The sequence below is a fragment of the Anastrepha obliqua genome, chromosome 4, assembly GCF_027943255.1.
Source record: "Anastrepha obliqua isolate idAnaObli1 chromosome 4, idAnaObli1_1.0, whole genome shotgun sequence".
NCBI classification, from domain to species: Eukaryota; Metazoa; Arthropoda; class Insecta; order Diptera; family Tephritidae; genus Anastrepha; species Anastrepha obliqua.
In genome coordinates, this window is record NC_072895.1 from 60502636 (window position 1) to 60521112 (window position 18477).

Genomic DNA, 18477 nt, shown 5'->3' on the forward strand with positions numbered 1-18477 from the left:
CTTAACTCAAGAAATGAAGAGACATGGAGTTATCGTTGCATCAAACCGATTTTAAAATCTCTCTTTTCTTGAGTACGTCGTTGATTCGTTCATAAATTTAACTGTGAATTGCAAGCATCAGGCGGCGATGCAGAATCTGTTGCAACACGCAAAAACACGAGGAACGTTCTGATACCGTCCGACTTGTAGAATTTATTCACCAAGTGCAAGGTCGATCATTGACGAGGACCCTTCAAAATCAATGAGGATCCTTACGAGGGAGTTTAAAGTCTCTGAGGGCTTATCCGTCGAGTTGTTCATGAAGATCTCCGGCTTGAATCCTACGTTATGCTCAGAAGACAGTTTATGTCGAAGCAAACATGAGAACAGCGCCTTCTAAACAAAATTAAATACTCTAAGCGCCTGAGATTTATGGGGTTTTGTCTGTCGAAAAAAAAAAGTTCACCAAGAACAAAAAAACAACCGCCGAAATGACAGACAGGCTGAGTTCCAAGTTTCCAGCCAATGCTATGGTTTTAGGTATGTTGAGCAACAAATTATGTGTCCTGCCACTACACTTCTTAATTCAAGAATTTCCGATGAACTCTGCTGCATATATCGAGGTTCTAGAGACATTCGTGAAACTCTGGATTGATAGTGTACGCAGTGACAGCTCATAAATCTTTCAGTAAGCCTATAGATCTTTTTTCACACACAGCAATGACGACACAAGACTGGATGGCTGAGAATTTCCATGACCACATAGCACCGACCGATGGCCGTCTAACTCGGCCAGACTTTAACCCCATAGATTACTGCGTATGGGGCGTAGTTGAGCGGGAAAACAATAAGTTTCCTTATAACACTGTTTCTTCTCTGAAGGCTGCAATTAATACCGTTGTGGTCAAAATGAATAAGGAGCAATTACTTTAGACCTGCAATCGTTTTCGGACCCTGATCGAGGAGGTTTTTGTAGCTAATGGAAATCCTATTGCATTATTTTATAAAAAAATAACAAGTTAATGTTGTGTAAAAAAGTCATGAAGTTGTGTAAAATTCTCTATATATAAGTAGTTATACGAATATTTATGTATTTATACATGCCTAAGCCGTCCAGTCCCGGTAGGCTGCTGCCCAAATATCTGTGGGAAGAATATTTGTATATACAGAGATTTCAAGCATAGATTTTTTTTTTTAATTATAATTTTAAGGACTTGCAGATTCAGATTTAATACAAATTAGCTGTGTGGGAAAAGAGCTACCCAATTTCATGCCAAATTACCACCCACACACTGGCACTGACACGTAATTGGGTCAATTACAACACTTAGTTGGCAGCCCAACGACACTAAGTACCATACAATTATCAACGTACATATCATTAAAGTAATTAATCGTGTTTTTTGTTATTATTGTGTACGCTCTAATTCACAATTCGCATTGCAGAGGCTACTGGGGACTGCGGACTGCTGACTGCTGACTGCAGCAGCTGCAGCTGCCACTGCTGACTTCATCTTTTTGCCCTAACTATTACGACTGGCGGTGTGAAGTAGATTTATGTGCCACCCATTGTGGGATGCGCACATACATACATATATGCAGGCCAAAATATTTGTATGTACGTATGTATATTCAAAAGAGTCCCGAGTTGCTGCAACATTGTCTCTGTCAAATATTAAAAGGGAGCTACTTCAAAACTTTTTGGCGGCTGCGACACGCAAATGTGTGATAGCTGACGGCAGGAAGAGATAAAAATTAAGTAGAGGAAATAAAAGCAAGCGAAAAAAATAAGTATGCAGATATGTATGAGAAATGAGGGAAAAAGTGTCTTCGTTTGCGCACAGTAGCAAGTAAATAGAATAGAAATAACATCTAAGTAGCTGGGAAAGAATAACAAAAGGAAAAAACTACACAATAGTTAGCGCTAGTGTACCACAAAAATATTATATAGCAACATTTGTGGAATTTCTATTGGCTTCGCCTGCCAGGCGCTGTTACCCACACACACACGCACACTTGCATAAATAATTTTGTAGTCTATGAATCTGCCGTCGTCGCCTTATAATGCGACATCAATGTGCGTATATGCATATAAGCATACTTATACGTAATAGCACAGAGGTTTATGTCTGTCTGTCCGTTTGCCTATGTGCCTGCCACTGCTGACAATGACATGGCAAGCGCAAAGTTTCTCAGCGTAAAAGTAAAATAAAAAAATGAAAAAATGAAAAAAACTATAAAATAATAGTAACAATACAAAATATAAAAGGGAAAAAATAATAATGAAATGAAATTGTCGACACTGAAGCGCTATAAATGCGCCGTTTCCAGTGGGCGCGCGCGCGCTCCCGCTCGCGTATACTCAAGCTTACGAGTAATATGCCACAAAAGCGTATTAAGAGGCAGCCAGCACTATTGAGAAGTGGCCTCAAGTGCGTGGCAGCACAGATTGCGGCGGCCCGCGGAGACAATGAGTGCGGTAAGCGGCAGTCAACAACAATTATACAATACGGAGAATGCGTGCACACATACATGTGTACATGCGCATGCACGTTTGTATGCAAAGTAACCTCCTTGCACGCCCCTGTGGTGCTTTTGGCTGCCTCACTTGTTTGTGGCACAGTGCTACTGTTTGTTTGCTGCGTGCGGCACATTGCTGCGACGGCATGACACAATATGTTGCATGCGTTAGCGTCACAAGATTTTTGGGCAAGCGCACAAGCTGCATATATATACATATATTACATATGTATGTACAAATGTGGAGCAGAAGAGCGAAAATGACAAAATACAATACAAAACATGTCACAGCAGCGTGCAGCAAAGGAACACAAGCGGGTGGGGGAGGGGTAAATATGAAACAACCTTAAAAGTTTTCCTCATCTGCTGCTGTTGCCTGAAGCTTTGCCACAACGCGCTTTACGCTACTTTTTTCACTAGCACGTTCGCCCCAATCTTTCGCTGCCCCCAAGTGTTGTACACGCATACATATACACAGACATACACATATAAAGCAACGTATGCACATACTTAGGAAACTTAAACTGTTTTTTCGTTTGGTTTTTTTTTTGTATTTGTCTGTCTCGTGCGTCTGTCTGCACGTCCAACCGCAAATACACACACACCTATCCGCTGGCATGCAGCCATCCATCCATCCATCCATTCATCTACACATACAGCCAAAAAGTCAAGCAGCCATTCAGATATTCATCCGCTTGTCCGTTCTTTCGCCTGCCCATCCGTGCGTCTCTTCGCCTGTCCATACATCCCGCATCGTGATGGAGCATGCCAATTACAATTTTAAATGCGCCTGTCAAACTGAAACTTTTTCGAGAGATGCTTGATTTCATTTCCCGCTCCAAACAATATTTCTGATTTTTTCCGTTTGCGTTTTTTCTTTCATTATATTTTTCATATGCATAAGCGTGCATGTGTATGGGTGGGTGCGTGTGTGTTTGTGTATGCTCAGATGTGCTGGCTGGTGTCCGTTTGTTTTGCTGGTTCGCCTTTTGTTTCATTTGTTACACGTATTTCGTCTGCTGATTCTGGGGTGGCTTTCGACATTTTGGATGACTGACTTTGATTTAGGAGCCACTTTAACTTCGAATCGTTGCGGTGCGAGTGGACTTTTGGCGTAGCAAGTAGCAAGAAACAATACTCGTATAAACAGAATCAAAAAAATAGTACACATAAAAATGGCAAGTAGTTGTAATGAATGGGAATGTATTGAAAAAGTTGTGTCAGAAATAAACAAAAAAGAAAAAAAAAACCAAAGAACTGCGGAGTAGCATATTACTACATGCAATAAAAAACCGCATGTTACAAGGACATCGTCCTTTGTGTTAGCGCCAAAATAGCTCTGCAGCAACAATGATCACACTTAGCGTACATTGGCAGTGGCTATGTCACGATTGTGACAGGAATAAAAATGATGGAAATTTGTTGATGCTCGTCGTGTTTGTAAATATCAATACACTCAAAGCGATAAATTTTCATTTGACTGCAAGACAAATAGGATATATATACATATGTATGTATGTTTGTGTGCATTCCGTTTGATTACTCAAATTATGTTGACGAACGTTTATACTGATTTGTGAGTTTCGTGCGTGATGGCCTGATCTTACATAATAAAGGAACAATAAAATGTATATAGGGCGGAGGAGTAGAAGCAGGAGAAGGAGGGACGAATCGCATATTTTCATTTAAACACATATACACATACACAATTAACGCACAACTCCTTTACTATGCCTGAGCGTCTCCTCTAATTTGTGGAATGCAGCTTAATGTTGTTCCAAAAATAGAGGACCACAGTTTCATGCCAACTTCGCATGCCAACTGGCTTTTGTATAGTATAAGAAACCTTTCTCATAGCAGAAATGCGCACGGTGGACTGCATTGCCTCAATCAACCGAATAGTCACGTATGTATAGCCACGCTCGGCGGTAACAGCCGCTTATCAAAAATAAGAAATGCCAGTAACGAATTTTAAAACATAACAATCTGGCTTTAAAGAAACAGTTTCATATCAACAAATGATGAAATTTACAGAGAGCAGCAAGATGGGATGGCATTTGCGTTAATACCACATCCGTCTGCACCTCAAAATGTTGCTCTGAAATTTGGAGCGATTTCATATCAAGTCATTCAAGTATTTACTATATTGTTGTAAATTTTTCTGAAAATTGGTTTATTGATGGGCTTGATTATTATAAGTAGTAAATTGAAAACAAAATTAATCATTTTGAGATTTATTCAATTTTGCTAATTTAGGTAAAGAATTTTTAGTGAAATTTTAGAAAAATTTTAGTGAAATATTTTCGATTCTTTTTAACAGGTAAACATTTATTTTTTTAATTTTTTAGATAAAATATACTTAAAAAGCATTTTTTTTTTCAAACTTTTTGTGGAAAAATGGTTGTTTGTCATTATTAGAGAAAATCCCATACTACGATTAAAAAAACTTGTTTTTAACAGTTTAGACAATGATCAGTAATCGCTGCAAGTTTGAGATATATTCAATGCCGCAAATTTTGCTATAGAGATTTTTAAGTGAATTATCTGCAGTTTTTTAAGCACTTTTCTTGCTTTTTCTTATTGCTTTGAAAAATAGTTTTTGAAATTAAGTTAAACTTTTTTGTTACATTTTTTTTATCGTCAACAATATCTAAAATATTTGGATCACTTGACATGGCATCACTCATCGATATCTGAAAGGTATGCCAACATGTTTAGCAGTTCGACTTAGTGTGTTGGAATTATTGCAAGCGAAGTCTTTCGGGCATGCGTCAATCAAGAGTAGTATACAATTAACAAATCAGGCTATTGACCAGATATAGAAGTACATTTCAGCTGCCGTAAGCTTCAACATATACTTTCAAGCACGTTTTCCATTTAGAAGAGAATGATGGAAAGGCGAAGTAGTCGATAAAGAAGTCATATCTCTTTACACTGACAGGTCTAAGATGCCAGGTATTGGTCACAGGTATAATCCGAGAAACCTGGTGTAACATATTTTACCAGCCAGGCGGGTTCAAATTGAAATTAAACTTAGAGTCTGCTAAACTTAGTGTAATTTACAATCTCTGTTGCCTGTTTCAGAAGTCGGAGAGCTGACGAATTGCCACAGGCAGGTACCTTTTTGATGGAATCCGATGCGATGCCATTGGGATGAGCTCGCTGACAAATCCAAGGAGAAATCTAACAGAATTTTCATGAACCTACTAAGAAAAAAAAAATCAAATGTTCAAATGTGCAGAATACCACAAAAGAGATTCTTGTGCTTAGAATTAGTGGTAATAATCACTGGCGATAGGCTGATAGGAAAGTATACAGCAGAAATCGGGCAACACTACAGCATAACCTGTCTCCGCTGCTCTCTGAACGATAGCGAGGAAACCGTAAATCATTTAATAAGCGATTACCCAGTCCAGAGGTGGCAACTAATGGACTTATTACACGGCACAATAACGAAGATCACTAGAATAATCAAAGGGTCGAAATGGTGTGACCAAATAAGCTATGGTATCTTACTCAAAACCTTGAGCCGAGGACTATGAATAAGTTCGTGCGGTTTTTTCGAAATTTGAAACTTTATTGACGTAAAATGGTTACAAATTTAATATTCAAAGTATTGTCCATCGCTTACTACTACTTTTTCCCATCTTTCTGGCAATTCACGGATTCCCTTTGTGAAAAATTCGGTCGGTTTTGCCGCAATCCACGAATCGATCCATTTTTTGACTTCATCGTAATTACGGAAGTGCTGGTCAGCCAGGCCATGTTGCATCGATCGGAAGAGATAGTAATCGGATGGCGCAAGGTCTGGACTATACGGCGGGTGGGGTAGGACATCCCATTTGAGCGTTTCTAAGTATGTTTTGACCACTTGTGCAACATGTGGCCGAGCATTGTCATGTTGCAGAATAACTTTGTCGTGTCTATCGGCGTATTGCGGCCGTTTTTCTCGCAGTGCTCGGCTCAAACGCATCAATTGTCGTCGGTAGACATCCCCCGTAATCGTTTCATTCGGTTTCAGTAGCTCATAATACACAACACCCAGCTGGTCCCACCAGATACACAGCATAACCTTCAGGCCATGAATATTCTGCGCCGACGTCGATGTTGAAGCATGGCCAGGGTATCCATACGTTGCCCGACGTTTTGGATTGTCGTAATGGACCCACTTTTCATCGCCAGTCACAATTCGATGCCGTTGAAGCAGTTGTTCGCATGCCATAAAACGGCGTTCAACGTCTCTTGGCTTCAATTCATACGGCACCCAATGGCCTACCTTTCGGATCATTCCCATGGCTTTTAAACGTTTGGAAATGGTTGATTGATCAACTCCCAAAGTTTTTGCAACCTCTTCTTGCGTTTGAGCCGGATCTTGATCGAGCAATTCCTCCAATTCGGTATCCATGAACTTTGGCGGCGCACCCTCGCGTTCTTCGTCTTCCAAGCCAAAATCACCACTTTTAAAGCGTGCAAACCACTTCTGGCACGTTCGCTCAGCTAGAGCATGCTCACCATAAACTTCCACCAAGATACGATGACTTTCGGCTGCTTTTTTCTTCATATTAAAAAATTCCCCGCAAAAACACATTATTTGGCACGAAATTCGACATTTTCAAGTGTGGTAAAAATATTGTTGTTTACGCTTCAAATAAAAAACTTATACTGACGTTTGTGCCTTACGATAGTAGCTCTCCAATGAATGTTTGGAAATGTGGATCGATGGAATAATAATCAAGTTACGCCATCTGTTGTAAAACCGCACGAACTTATTCATAGTCCTATTAATTTATCCAGATGAGAATATTTAGATTAGAGAATGTGTTGGTTCCATTGCGAAGGAGTGAGCAATGAGTTAACGAGGTATGCTTGCTGAGGGGGGTATGGCTCTTCGACTATCGGTGAAGCTGATTAAAAGGTTGTGAGTCAAGCAGGCAGAGCTCAGGAATAACCGCTTATGGCTTATTAGGATAGGTTAAGATAATGCAACATAAACCTGGGAATTGTGCATAAGCAGATTAACGAAAAGATAGCGCCCAGTTGCTCTACCATCTATTAACCAAAAGTATATTGAGTCTAGCTGCTCGAGGCCTCTTAGTAGTAAGATCACGAACTAGTTGCTGTACAATGAGCTTGGTTAAAGAACCGAGTAGCCTGCATCTTCGATATTTCATTTTATAAGCCGATGCAGAATTACAGCCGTTTAGTAAACGAGCGAAATATTGAGAAAATTGTGCTTATTGTGATACTTCAACAAGGGGAGGAGAGAAAAGAAAAATAAAACTATTTCGTTCGATTAACTTGTTCGTCTCTACATACATAGGTTCACTGATCGGTTCAAATTCCTAATAGTAGGCTTTGTCGACAAAGAGGATACACTTCCTTTTACATGACTTTTGCGTAGCTGCAGCGATAGAGTAATGAAGAGTTTTAAACAGAGATTTTACCACTGTATGCTGGAGGTTTTCTCTAAAGTGGAAAGGGATGACCACTTCCTCTGTCACTATTCCGCTCTTGCTAGAGTGTTACATCGCTCTCTAAAGTCTTACTTGTTTGCATGTCTGGCAGACTTGTAATCTGCAATATTTCATGGTTTATCAGATAGACGAATAGGTGTTACTACATTGGAAATTATAGGAGCAAACTTGAGTTCAAACAAGTGGTATCACAATGAGTCTCAAGACCTACCTACATTCTCATGAAGAGTGGCAATTATCTAAAATAACCTAACCTTTATCATTGTATAACTCTGACAAGGTAAGCTCACAAAATTCTTTTGAAAATTGACCTAGACGCGGACCAAATTCATGGAAAACTTCATAAGATCAATTTAGCCTAGCAACAGCAGTGGACCCGAGAAGAATATGCTGAGATGATCGCCCCTTAAGGTCTACCAAATAGTCACCAAGGACTCGAAATGATGCTTAGTGTCGCTTTGAGGCTTTGAGGCATTACATGTACCGGTATGTCACCACAGTGTGCTGAACGACCTTTACACTCATCTTGCCTTTTCTGACAGAAATCTCTTTTTGCCCAGCTCCGCTTTAAGATCTTTTAAATGAAATATTAACTGATCAAACTTACACATCCCTTAGAAGTGTTCCCTCTGAGGTTACCTCTTACAATTTTGTTAATCAAGCGCATCTCGAAAGCAGTAACTTAGCAGGATTTTACTAACTTGTACTCCATCCACTTTTTAAGTCGCGAAAGGATTTGATTTATTTGACCGTGCTTTGTGTTTACCGTGTGCAATTTAATGTTGTTAACGAACTGGGACTAAATAGAGCATATAGTAATAATAATAATTTCCGCTTACACCCTTAATAAGGAGTTTGGCCAAGCTCCTCCTTCGATCTGTGGGTTGTGTGCCGAGGGGCGACCGCTATAAGAAAGCCATCATTTGGTGTTTCATTTCCACAATGGGTTTTGAAAGTGGTCCCTAACTAACGTTAATCACACACTAATCCCTTCGTCTGCGGTGTGTAGAGAGAAAAACGACTAACTATTACACATGCGTACAAGTGTGTCCTTAAATCTTCTTTAATTTTGCAGCAAGTGCACTCGGCAATCAACTTCCAAAAGTTAAATATTGGCGAACTTCCTCTGTGTCGCCATACTTTTTTATCAAAGATCCATTGTAATTAAGCATTGGCTGCTTACACACGATTACTTACACATACATATATAGCTTATATATTTATAATATACGAGGATTAAAATATATACAGTCTCTTTCACCCACCTGTGGTGCAAATGTCTGCCGAGGTGCGCGTAAGGGGCCGTCGCTGTAGTTATCAGCTGATATGGCTGCTGTTGCAGATAGGCCGCTGCCGTTGCAGCATCCACAATCGGTGCATTCAAGAATGGCGAACCGGCTGCCGCAATCTGTCCCATTGCATTGGCTGCCGCCGTTACATTGCCGTGATCCAGAAATATGGCTGTATATTGAGGTGGATAGGCAGCAGCTGCTACTGCGGCTGTGTTAGCTGCCTGTGCAGTATTGGCGGACACCACATTGGCATTCCACTTCGCCTTGCTGCTCGATTTGTGCGACTTGCGCGTACGCGACCGTTTGTTAGCACGCGCCGACGACTCACGCGAACAGGTGCTCGTATTCAGTAGATCGGCCAGTTCGGCTACGTTTGCTGTTGTGGCAGTTGCGTTGATGGTGGCGGCGGCGGTGATATTCGCTATGCTTGTTGCCGGTAATTGTGGCAATTGCATGTGGGCGCGTGCGGTGGCCAATTGGTATTGTTGCGCCATTGAAGTGCCCATGCAACCACCTACGCTGCCTCTGCCACTAGCGATGCTCAGACTACCGATTGAGGGCGGAAATTGGAGTTCACTATAAATACTCGACTCTAGTATGTTGCTATCGGAGGTGCTGCGATTTAACATGAACTGCTCGAATTCATCGTGAGGCCCCGTATCGGACGATGCAACCGTACCCATATCTTCAATGCCATTCATTGTTGCCAAGTTGTTGTCTGTGGAGGAGAGCAGTGCAGTGCTTTCAATGGCAGAATCATCGCAATTGCTGGTTGAATCGGCCACGTGGACCTCAATTTGTTGGTACTGCTGGTGGTGGTGGAGATTCTGGTGGCTGTTGTAGCTGCCGTTGATTACAATCTCCGGTATGCTGGCAAACTGCCCTTCCGGCTCTTGGTAATAGCTACAATTCCTATGACTACTGATGCTGTTGTTGTTACTGTTACTGCTGTTACTATTGCTGTTGCTGTTGTAGCTTGTGTTGTGCTCATAGACGGCACCCATGATTGTGCCGTTCTCGAAGAAAACCGAGGCGTTTGAAATGTTGTTGGTGTTGTGAATTTTGTTACTATTGTTGTTGCTGTTGCTATTGCTATTAGCATTAGCGTTGGCGTTGGCAGTGGAAGTGATTTGATTTATGGGGGTGGCATTGCTGCTGGCATCCATGATGATAATAATATCAGATTTTGTTATTGCTTTTGTTGTTTTTTATTTTATTGCAGCGGAGATTAGTTGCAATTTCTGGGTTTTTGTGTTTAATGATTGCTTCAAATGCGGAAATGTACACAAACTTACATACATTTGAAGTAGGGAATTTTTTTGATGTAATGATTCTACTCGGACTGCATTTTGTATTTAAATATTTATTATTAGTTTAACTAAAATTGAAGTTTGGCACATTTTTTTTTAATTGCTTGTAAATTTTGTTTTTGCTTTATTTTTTTAATACAATAAATTTCACTTTCAACACAATACGAGCGAGTATCCTTGACAACCGCAACTATAATTTGCCGCATACAAACATCATCTGTGAGTCACACTCACATATACAAATCCATCTGTATGTGAATATCCTTTTCTGACTGGAGTCTAGTATTCTATGCATCAGTGTTATTTCGTAGTGCTTCCCTTTCAATATTCCACTTTTCCCCCTTTAATAACGTTAAGTGCCCCGTGTTTACATTACGAGTACTTTATCCGCATACACACACATTCACTTACATACACTTACGCACGTACACACTTTTTGGGGAATGGACCGGTCTGTACCGTTTGGAGTGCCGCCAAAAACTGATTTGAAAAATTCAAATTTTTGTTTACGTCGTCGCACGTTTAGCCATAACCATAATGCAGCTCTTCACCACACTCTCGTGCTCTCATGAGAGTATGTGTGTGTTTGTGAAATAACAAATGTGTATCTGTTTGTTTGCTGTTTGGTCGCTAACTTGCGTGCTTGCCATTCATGCTTGTGTGTGTTTGTGAGAGCGCTTTAGGTATGAAAACCAGCAACCACCAAAATTTACCGTCCCTATAGCATTCTGCTAGGCCATCAACAAATGCATTCTTCTGCCGCTGCCCCGCTGCAGCAATCAATATCATCTTCGCCTACATTCCAATAAAACAACCTACAAAAATATATTTGTGATAGCGTTCAGAGTAGAGTTGCCATATTGGTTGCCAAAGTTAAATTTAATTCAGTGTGTCAAGGTTGGTTTTTCATCAGTTTTATAAAAGGTTCTGACGTGAAATTTCTACTAATTTTCAATAATATTTAGTGAACTAATAAGGCAGATACAAAATTAAGGCATACATTTAGGAGTATACGCTCTTGTGTAACATTTCTTAGTCCATATACACCGTCCGTGGCTAAACAAGGACAATTAATATCTGAATGGTGTGCTTTGTGTAGGTAAGATATACACAATTTTTAAGAAGTCCTATAGGTAAGTGACAACTAAAAGCAGTATTTTCTTTTGTCATTAGCAACTTTCTCTCACTGTGTGCTAATTTTCTTTCATGGAATGCGTGCATATGTTGTATACCGAATAATATATTGTTTGTGTTTTGAATATTTTCAAATTATTTGAAGCCAGTTTCTCCATTCGAGAACGACATTTTTACCCCAACAAAATAAAATAAGTCTGTTTTGTGCTTTTTATAAAACTAGCTTTTGGAAAGTAATACACAAATTTTAATATTTCCTCTCCGAAATTTTGTTTGATCCAAAAGCGCGAGTTCTTATTCCCGTTTATCTCCATTTCAGAGATTCACTTCCTCAAATTTGTATAGTTTGTATTTTTTTTTTGTAGACTATATAAAAGACAAAACCTTCTAGTATTTTTACATTGTAGGTAGGTCTTCTTAGATAACATCAATCCATATTCGCTGGAGTCTTCCGCGCTTTCTACTACCCATCACATAAGAGTTGAAGGTAATTTTCGGTATCCTGTTGTCGTCCATTCTGAGTAGATGCCCAAAGCTTACGATGTTTTGACCCGTTATCAGTTGCTCGATTTCGTTGTTATATCTTATTCTATAAGTCCCATCAGCTTTCTTTATTGACCCAAATGATCTCCTCAGTATCTTTCGGCCACCGTAGCCGAATGGATTGGTGCGTGACTACCATTCGGAATTCAGAGAGAACGGGAAGGTTCGATTCTTGGTGAAAGATCAAAATTAAAAAAAAAAAGTTTTTTCTAATAGCGGTCGCCCCTCGGCAGGCAATGGCAAGCCTCCGAGTGTATTTCTGCCATGAAAAAGCTCAAAATTATCTTCCGTTCGGAGCCGGCTCGAAACTGTGGGCCCCCCAATTTGTGGAACAACATCAGGACGCACACTACAAATAGGACGCACACCCAAAGAAGGGTGTATGCGCCACCGTAGGAGGCGGTTCTTAATGTTGGTGGTCATAATCGCAGTCAGAAACAGACATAGCACAAGTAATTTTTTGCTGCAAGCCTTTTGCGTCTGACTTTCTTACTACACCAGTTGACGGTTAATGAAGAAAAAGTATTTTAAAGAACTTTTTCAGACAAGTCTGGGAAGAAATTTCAGTCCTCTCGTAATTCTGCCCTACTTGCAAACATTCCTGCGGGTTAAAAACTCGGATTAGACACTGAAGCCATTAGTGGCAGTAAGTTGTATTACCTGCTTATTTGTTATATTCACAGCTCTTTTGTCTGGTTTTATTTTGAAACCTAATGTTTTAATAGATTTTTCATATTCAAAGAAATATGAAATTTTTTTTATTTCACACTTTTTTCATATACAAGTTTGTATACATAATTCAATATTTGTGACCTTTTGTGTTAAAGAAAGGCTTTGAGTGTGAATACGTGTTTGAGTATATGAATATGATATAACTGTAGGAGTTCCATTTGTTTCTGAAAAAAAACATTGAAAAAAACATTTTTTTTTGTGTTGATATGAAAAATCATTTATTTTGATTCAAGGAGATTTGTTCCAGCTAGTTTTTGAAAATGATATCCTTCAAATGTTTGCCTCTGGCCTTGATGGCCAAATGTGTCCTTTTTTCGGCGTTTTCCATCGTTTTGGCCAATATTTCGGCCGGTATGGCGGCGATTTCGCGTCGGATATTGTTTTTAAGTTGAGTTAGAGTCCTTGGCTTGTTGATGTATACCTTGGATTTCAGATAACCCCACAAATAAAAGTCCGGTGGCGTCAAATCTGGTGATCTCGGTGGCCACGGAAAATCACCATTTTTCGAAATCAACCTACCAGGGAACAATGGCTTCAAAAAATCGATTGTAGCGCGTGAAGTGTGGCATGTAGCCCCGTCCTGTTGGAACCAGTAGCCTTCCATGTCATTTTCTTCGATGATTGGCATAACAAAATCGCGTATCATGGCACGATAACGCTCTCCATTGATGGTGACAGAGGCTCCATTTTCATTTTCGAAAAAGAACGGTCCGATGACCATTCCCGCACAAACACCGCACCACACAGTCACTTTTTGATCGAAGAGAGGCTGTTCTTCAACTAATTGAGGATTTTCGGCAGCGTAGAAGCGACAATTTTGCTTGTTTACGCCTCCATTCAACTGAAAATGAGCCTCGTCTGACATGATGATTTTTTGCCAAAAGTCGGGTTCATTTCGAACGGTTTCGACGGCCCATTTGGCATAATCAAGCCGTTTCGGGTAATCAGCCGGGTTTAATTTTTGTGCCATTTGAATTTTGTACGGAAACATTTTCAAATCGATGCGAATTATGCGCCTGAGTGTTGTCCTGGCGATGCCTAATTCCTGAGAACGACGATAACTCGATGTTCGCGGAGCCTCCTCAACAATGGCACGTACAGCCTCGATATTTTCAGCAGAACGTCGTGTACGTTGTCTGGATGCGTGGCTGGTATTGCTGAGACTACCGTGGTTAATAAATTTTGCGTATAAACGCTGTAAAGTGCTTTTGGATGGCGCACTTTTAACTTTATTTTTTTTTTTAAACGCACGTTGAGTTTTCACAATTGAGAAGTTATTTTGGATGTAAAGCTGAATTATTTCAGCGCGTTCTTTTGGAGTGTACTGCTCCATGGTAAAAATTGTCTTGGACTGACGCTTCCAACGCGCTATATCATTAGTCGATCTGACGTTCCTGTCAAAAGTTATAGGGTTGCCAGATGGGCCCGCTTTAAATGGCCTACCCTGTATAAATGTATTGGTAAATTGGCCAGACAGAAATTGGTGAAGTGAAATAAACGATAGGTCTTAAAAATTGTAAGGTTTAGTCCTTAGAATTTAAAGTGTTTGAGACATTAAAGTTAGTAGTGTGATTCTTTTAAATTTTGTCCTCAAATAGACATTTTAAGTCAATAAAGAAGGGCAAGAGACCTTATTAAGTCTAAATATTTCCCATTTGGCATAGGGGATATATTAAAAAATATTTTTCAGCTTTGAGCGTCATACCAACTCAAATACTCTCTCTTTGGCAACCCAGCTATGAACGATAAAGTCATGCACACAGATAACAGCACACACACTTAAACAAAAACCTTACAGCATATTCTACACGTGCATCGGCGAAGCAATAAACATGCAGAGCATTTACTCTCCGATTGTTTTGCCATGCTATGGTTCTTATGACTGCTATGCTGTTGTTGGGTTGTTGTTATGTTATTACCTTATTGCTTTGTTGGGCTTCCTGAATCAGGCGAATCGTCCTGCCCTTCTTCAATGACTGTTCGATGTCTCCTTCTCCTTCTCTTCCTCCTGTTTCCTCCTCTGTTCACATTTCGTCATGTACGTTTTTATGGCTACATTTCCTTTGCCTGGCTCCATTCAGTTGTTGTTTACTATTTAATGCATCTTATATTTGTTGTTGTCTCATCTGTTATTGCTGTGGGTTCTATTTATGCTCTCGGTTTTGTTTACGTGATTCCTTACATTCACCTTTTGCATTGTTTTTGTAAGTTTATTACTTATTTAACCACTTTTAGTTTACTCATTCACTCACTCACACACTCTTGCTCTCTCGCATTTGAAACCAAAATGCTCTCTATCGTATTGCCAATCTTGGCTGGGCTGCTATGGAAAATTGTTTGCATGTTTGTTGGCATGAGCGCGTGTAAGGATGGAGGTATGTGTGGGGATGGAGGTATGAGTGGGGGTGTGTGTTTTAATATAACACATAGTAAAAGCAATTTAGTAAATTTTGGCTGTAGGCTCGCCGTCTTTGCCTTTGATTTTATTAGAATTTTTTTGGTTAGTTTCCAACTCTTTCTTATAATAGTTCCTGCTGTTATTGTTTTCGTTTCTTTATTGACGTTTTCTTTGAAAGCAACGTGCCTGGTAATCAAATACAGTGACGGCTTGTGAGATGGGAAAGGCTAAAAAGATGGGTCGATAACAATTGGTTAAGAATTTTCTTCTGCTTTAACAAAATCAGGGGATTTTATAAAAGGGTATTACTTGTATTTCGCTAGTTAGCTATAGAACTTGACTACTCCGATTTAATAGATGTTTTGCCACCAAATAGTCGTAGTTACCAATTTGAATTATTTAAATGCGCTTCTGCTTTCCAGAGGATGTTATATACTGAATTTGCTCCGGATAAGATATTCGAAAAAAAAGTGTTCGAATTAGTGGCAAAGAGGAAAATTACTTTTTTTCGATGGATGGCGGCGATTTCCAGATATCCAAAGAAGTGAGAGGTTTGACAGCGGAACAGTTGACAGCTCACAGCAAATTTGAAAGAATCAGCTGATTGGCTGACGCCACTAGGGTCCTAACAGCGTTTTCTTACGAATAAACCTAAATTGTGTTGGTGATATGCGAGAAAATCAACCAAGTCTTCGCTCATGTTGTCTCGTTGCCGTCTGAGTAACGACTGATTGGACGAGTCTGTGAGTACATGTGAAATCAGCGGGCAGAATACCCGGTGACGGTGGCAGGCGAAGTTGCTCGCCCTATTTTATTTTTCACCAGCACCAAGCAGATTGGCCAAACCTGGTAATCTATCCTCCTTGATACCAACTAATGTACTAATGGAAGGACGAGATTGATGGGAGATCTAGTACTATTTTCAATTATTCCAGGTTAGGCAAGTGGGTTTCGTGGTCCATCTACTGTTGGCTTGCGCGATGTACACCGACTTGATCCAGAACTTGCTTGAGGATAAAATACTGCCCACATACTGGTCGGAGTTGACTCATTTCAGATCAATTCTTATCCTAGCCAGCTTATCTGCGGGACCTAGACAACATTTGTAGTACCTACACCATTTTGCCAGCTATTGCTTTGGGTTTTGTGGAGCTTCTCTTTCTATTTGTGGTGTGTGTCTTAATATTTTTCGACAAGTGAAATGGCCTACAGTGTTTTACCGTCTCCGAACGACAGGTGGATTTTGATGAGAACCTTTTTGATGGCAAAGATACACTCGGAGATTTGCCATCGCCTGTCAAGGGGCGATCGCTAATGGTCTTATTTGGCTACTTTGGCAGCTAATCATTTAGAATAGCTCTTCATTCAATTGCCACTTTGAAGTAAGTATTATTAGACTGCAGGCAGTTTGACTGTCAGAGTAAATAGTGATGGACTGTCGTATACGGATGGATCTCTGAACCACAGTGCAGTTTTGTTTTATAGCTATTAGTTCAGCGTGGAAGACGTTGTATTAGTCAGGTAGCCGTAGATTTAGGTCCAACTGTAGCACTTTTGTTTTAGCCTTCTATTATTTAGTCTTAAGCCATCAGTGAAGAAAGCCCCTGACTCTGGGTCATGGTTCTTAACGGTATCCAGTCGAAGTTCAAGTATTGTTGAAAAGACTGTTTGTTGGTTGAACCGCAGTAGGATGTCGAGAAGTGAGTGAATAAGTTACGTAAATTTACCATGAAGACACCGAATATGTTTCTTTATCCGTCCCATTGTTTTACTGCTGGTACTTTTATAGTACTTTAACTATCAATCTGTGAAGTAAGATAATCGGCTTAAAGAATATCTAATGCCCTTAGCTGACACTTTATTATTATATTTCGCAGAAGCCTAAAAAGGATGCGGACTTACGTTTCTCCACAGAGTAACTACGCCAATGTAGTGTCCGGTAGCTGCATAACTACTTTCTGCACTTTAGGGCAATACCGAAATTTGTGATCAATTTGCAATCTAACAACTCCGTCCTTTTCCCAGCTCAAGCGCTACTTAAGATTATGTTGCATAGCTCTAAGCCAATTCAGAAAAACTATAACTATTCCAAATCAATTTCCACTTAGTAGAATGCCTTTACTTCTACAATTTCACTTAAAATGCTTTTATCGTTTCGACGGACGTTCGCTTCTCTCTCACTCTCAATTTCCGCACGCACACTTGCAAGCAAAGAGGAAATAATATTTTCAATAGCATAACAAATAGAAAATCTTTGAACGAAGGAAAATGGGGCAAAGTTAAAAAAATCGAGGAAACCCAACTTGAAAAGGGAGAGAAGAAAACGCCAATGAAAACAAAGCGACAAAAGCGAATGTAAAAGCTCAGAGGGATTAGAAAACTAACAAAATGTGATTGCTGTTGGTGATAAAACAAACAACTGAGAAACTACAAAAACAATAAAAAAAATTAGGAAGAGGAAAAAACAAAACAACAACATGTTTATGTTTCGAATGCATTGATTGCTATGCAAACGTGCGTATCGCTGTCATGTTTTTATTGTTGTAGTTGCATGAAGCCAAGCAAAATTCATAAGCGATTACAACAACAGCTACTTTAAGCAACAGAGCAATGCATTGAAGCAGTTTAAAAATACAGAAAAAAACCTTCAAACGAAGAATCAATAACAACAAACTGCAGCTGAGCGGCAACAGAAAATGGAAAACAAAACAAGCATAGAAATGTCTAACTTTCTACACCCAGCGCTTGTTGCAGTGAAATGTATTTAGCAGAGTTAAGTTATGTGGGCAAAACTGATATATTAAGTGGTTAAGCCACTGTAAAGATGGGAAGAAGAAGAATATTTTAGGAACTCTTTTATGTGGGCATTTATTAATAAATCAAAATTTCGCAAACTATTCGATTTTTGTCACAAAATTTACACCCTGTGACAAAAATTAACTTTCTTTGTTATTCAGAAAATATTTCATATGCACGCAAAATTATTTATTTTATATAGTAAAGCTCAGTTATTAATTTTTTCACCCATTATATTTTTTAAAGCAGTCTAAAAATGCAAAAGACTGAGTTTTCTAAAAATAGTTTTAAATATTTAT

The 18477-nt window shown here is 39.5% G+C and overlaps 1 protein-coding gene across 1 annotated transcript in view; it reads right to left on the reverse strand.

Moving 5' to 3' along the window:
* The window catches only part of LOC129245987 (homeobox protein 5-like), a 74387-nt gene extending 63353 nt beyond the window's left edge, over positions 1 to 11034 (reverse strand). The window contains exon 1 of the mRNA XM_054884461.1: positions 9239 to 11034. Coding sequence (XP_054740436.1) covers positions 9239 to 10431 — 1193 coding nt within the window. The 5' untranslated portion in view covers positions 10432 to 11034. The remainder of the gene's footprint in view (positions 1 to 9238) is intronic.
* Between the last annotated feature and the right edge of the window lie 7443 nt (positions 11035 to 18477).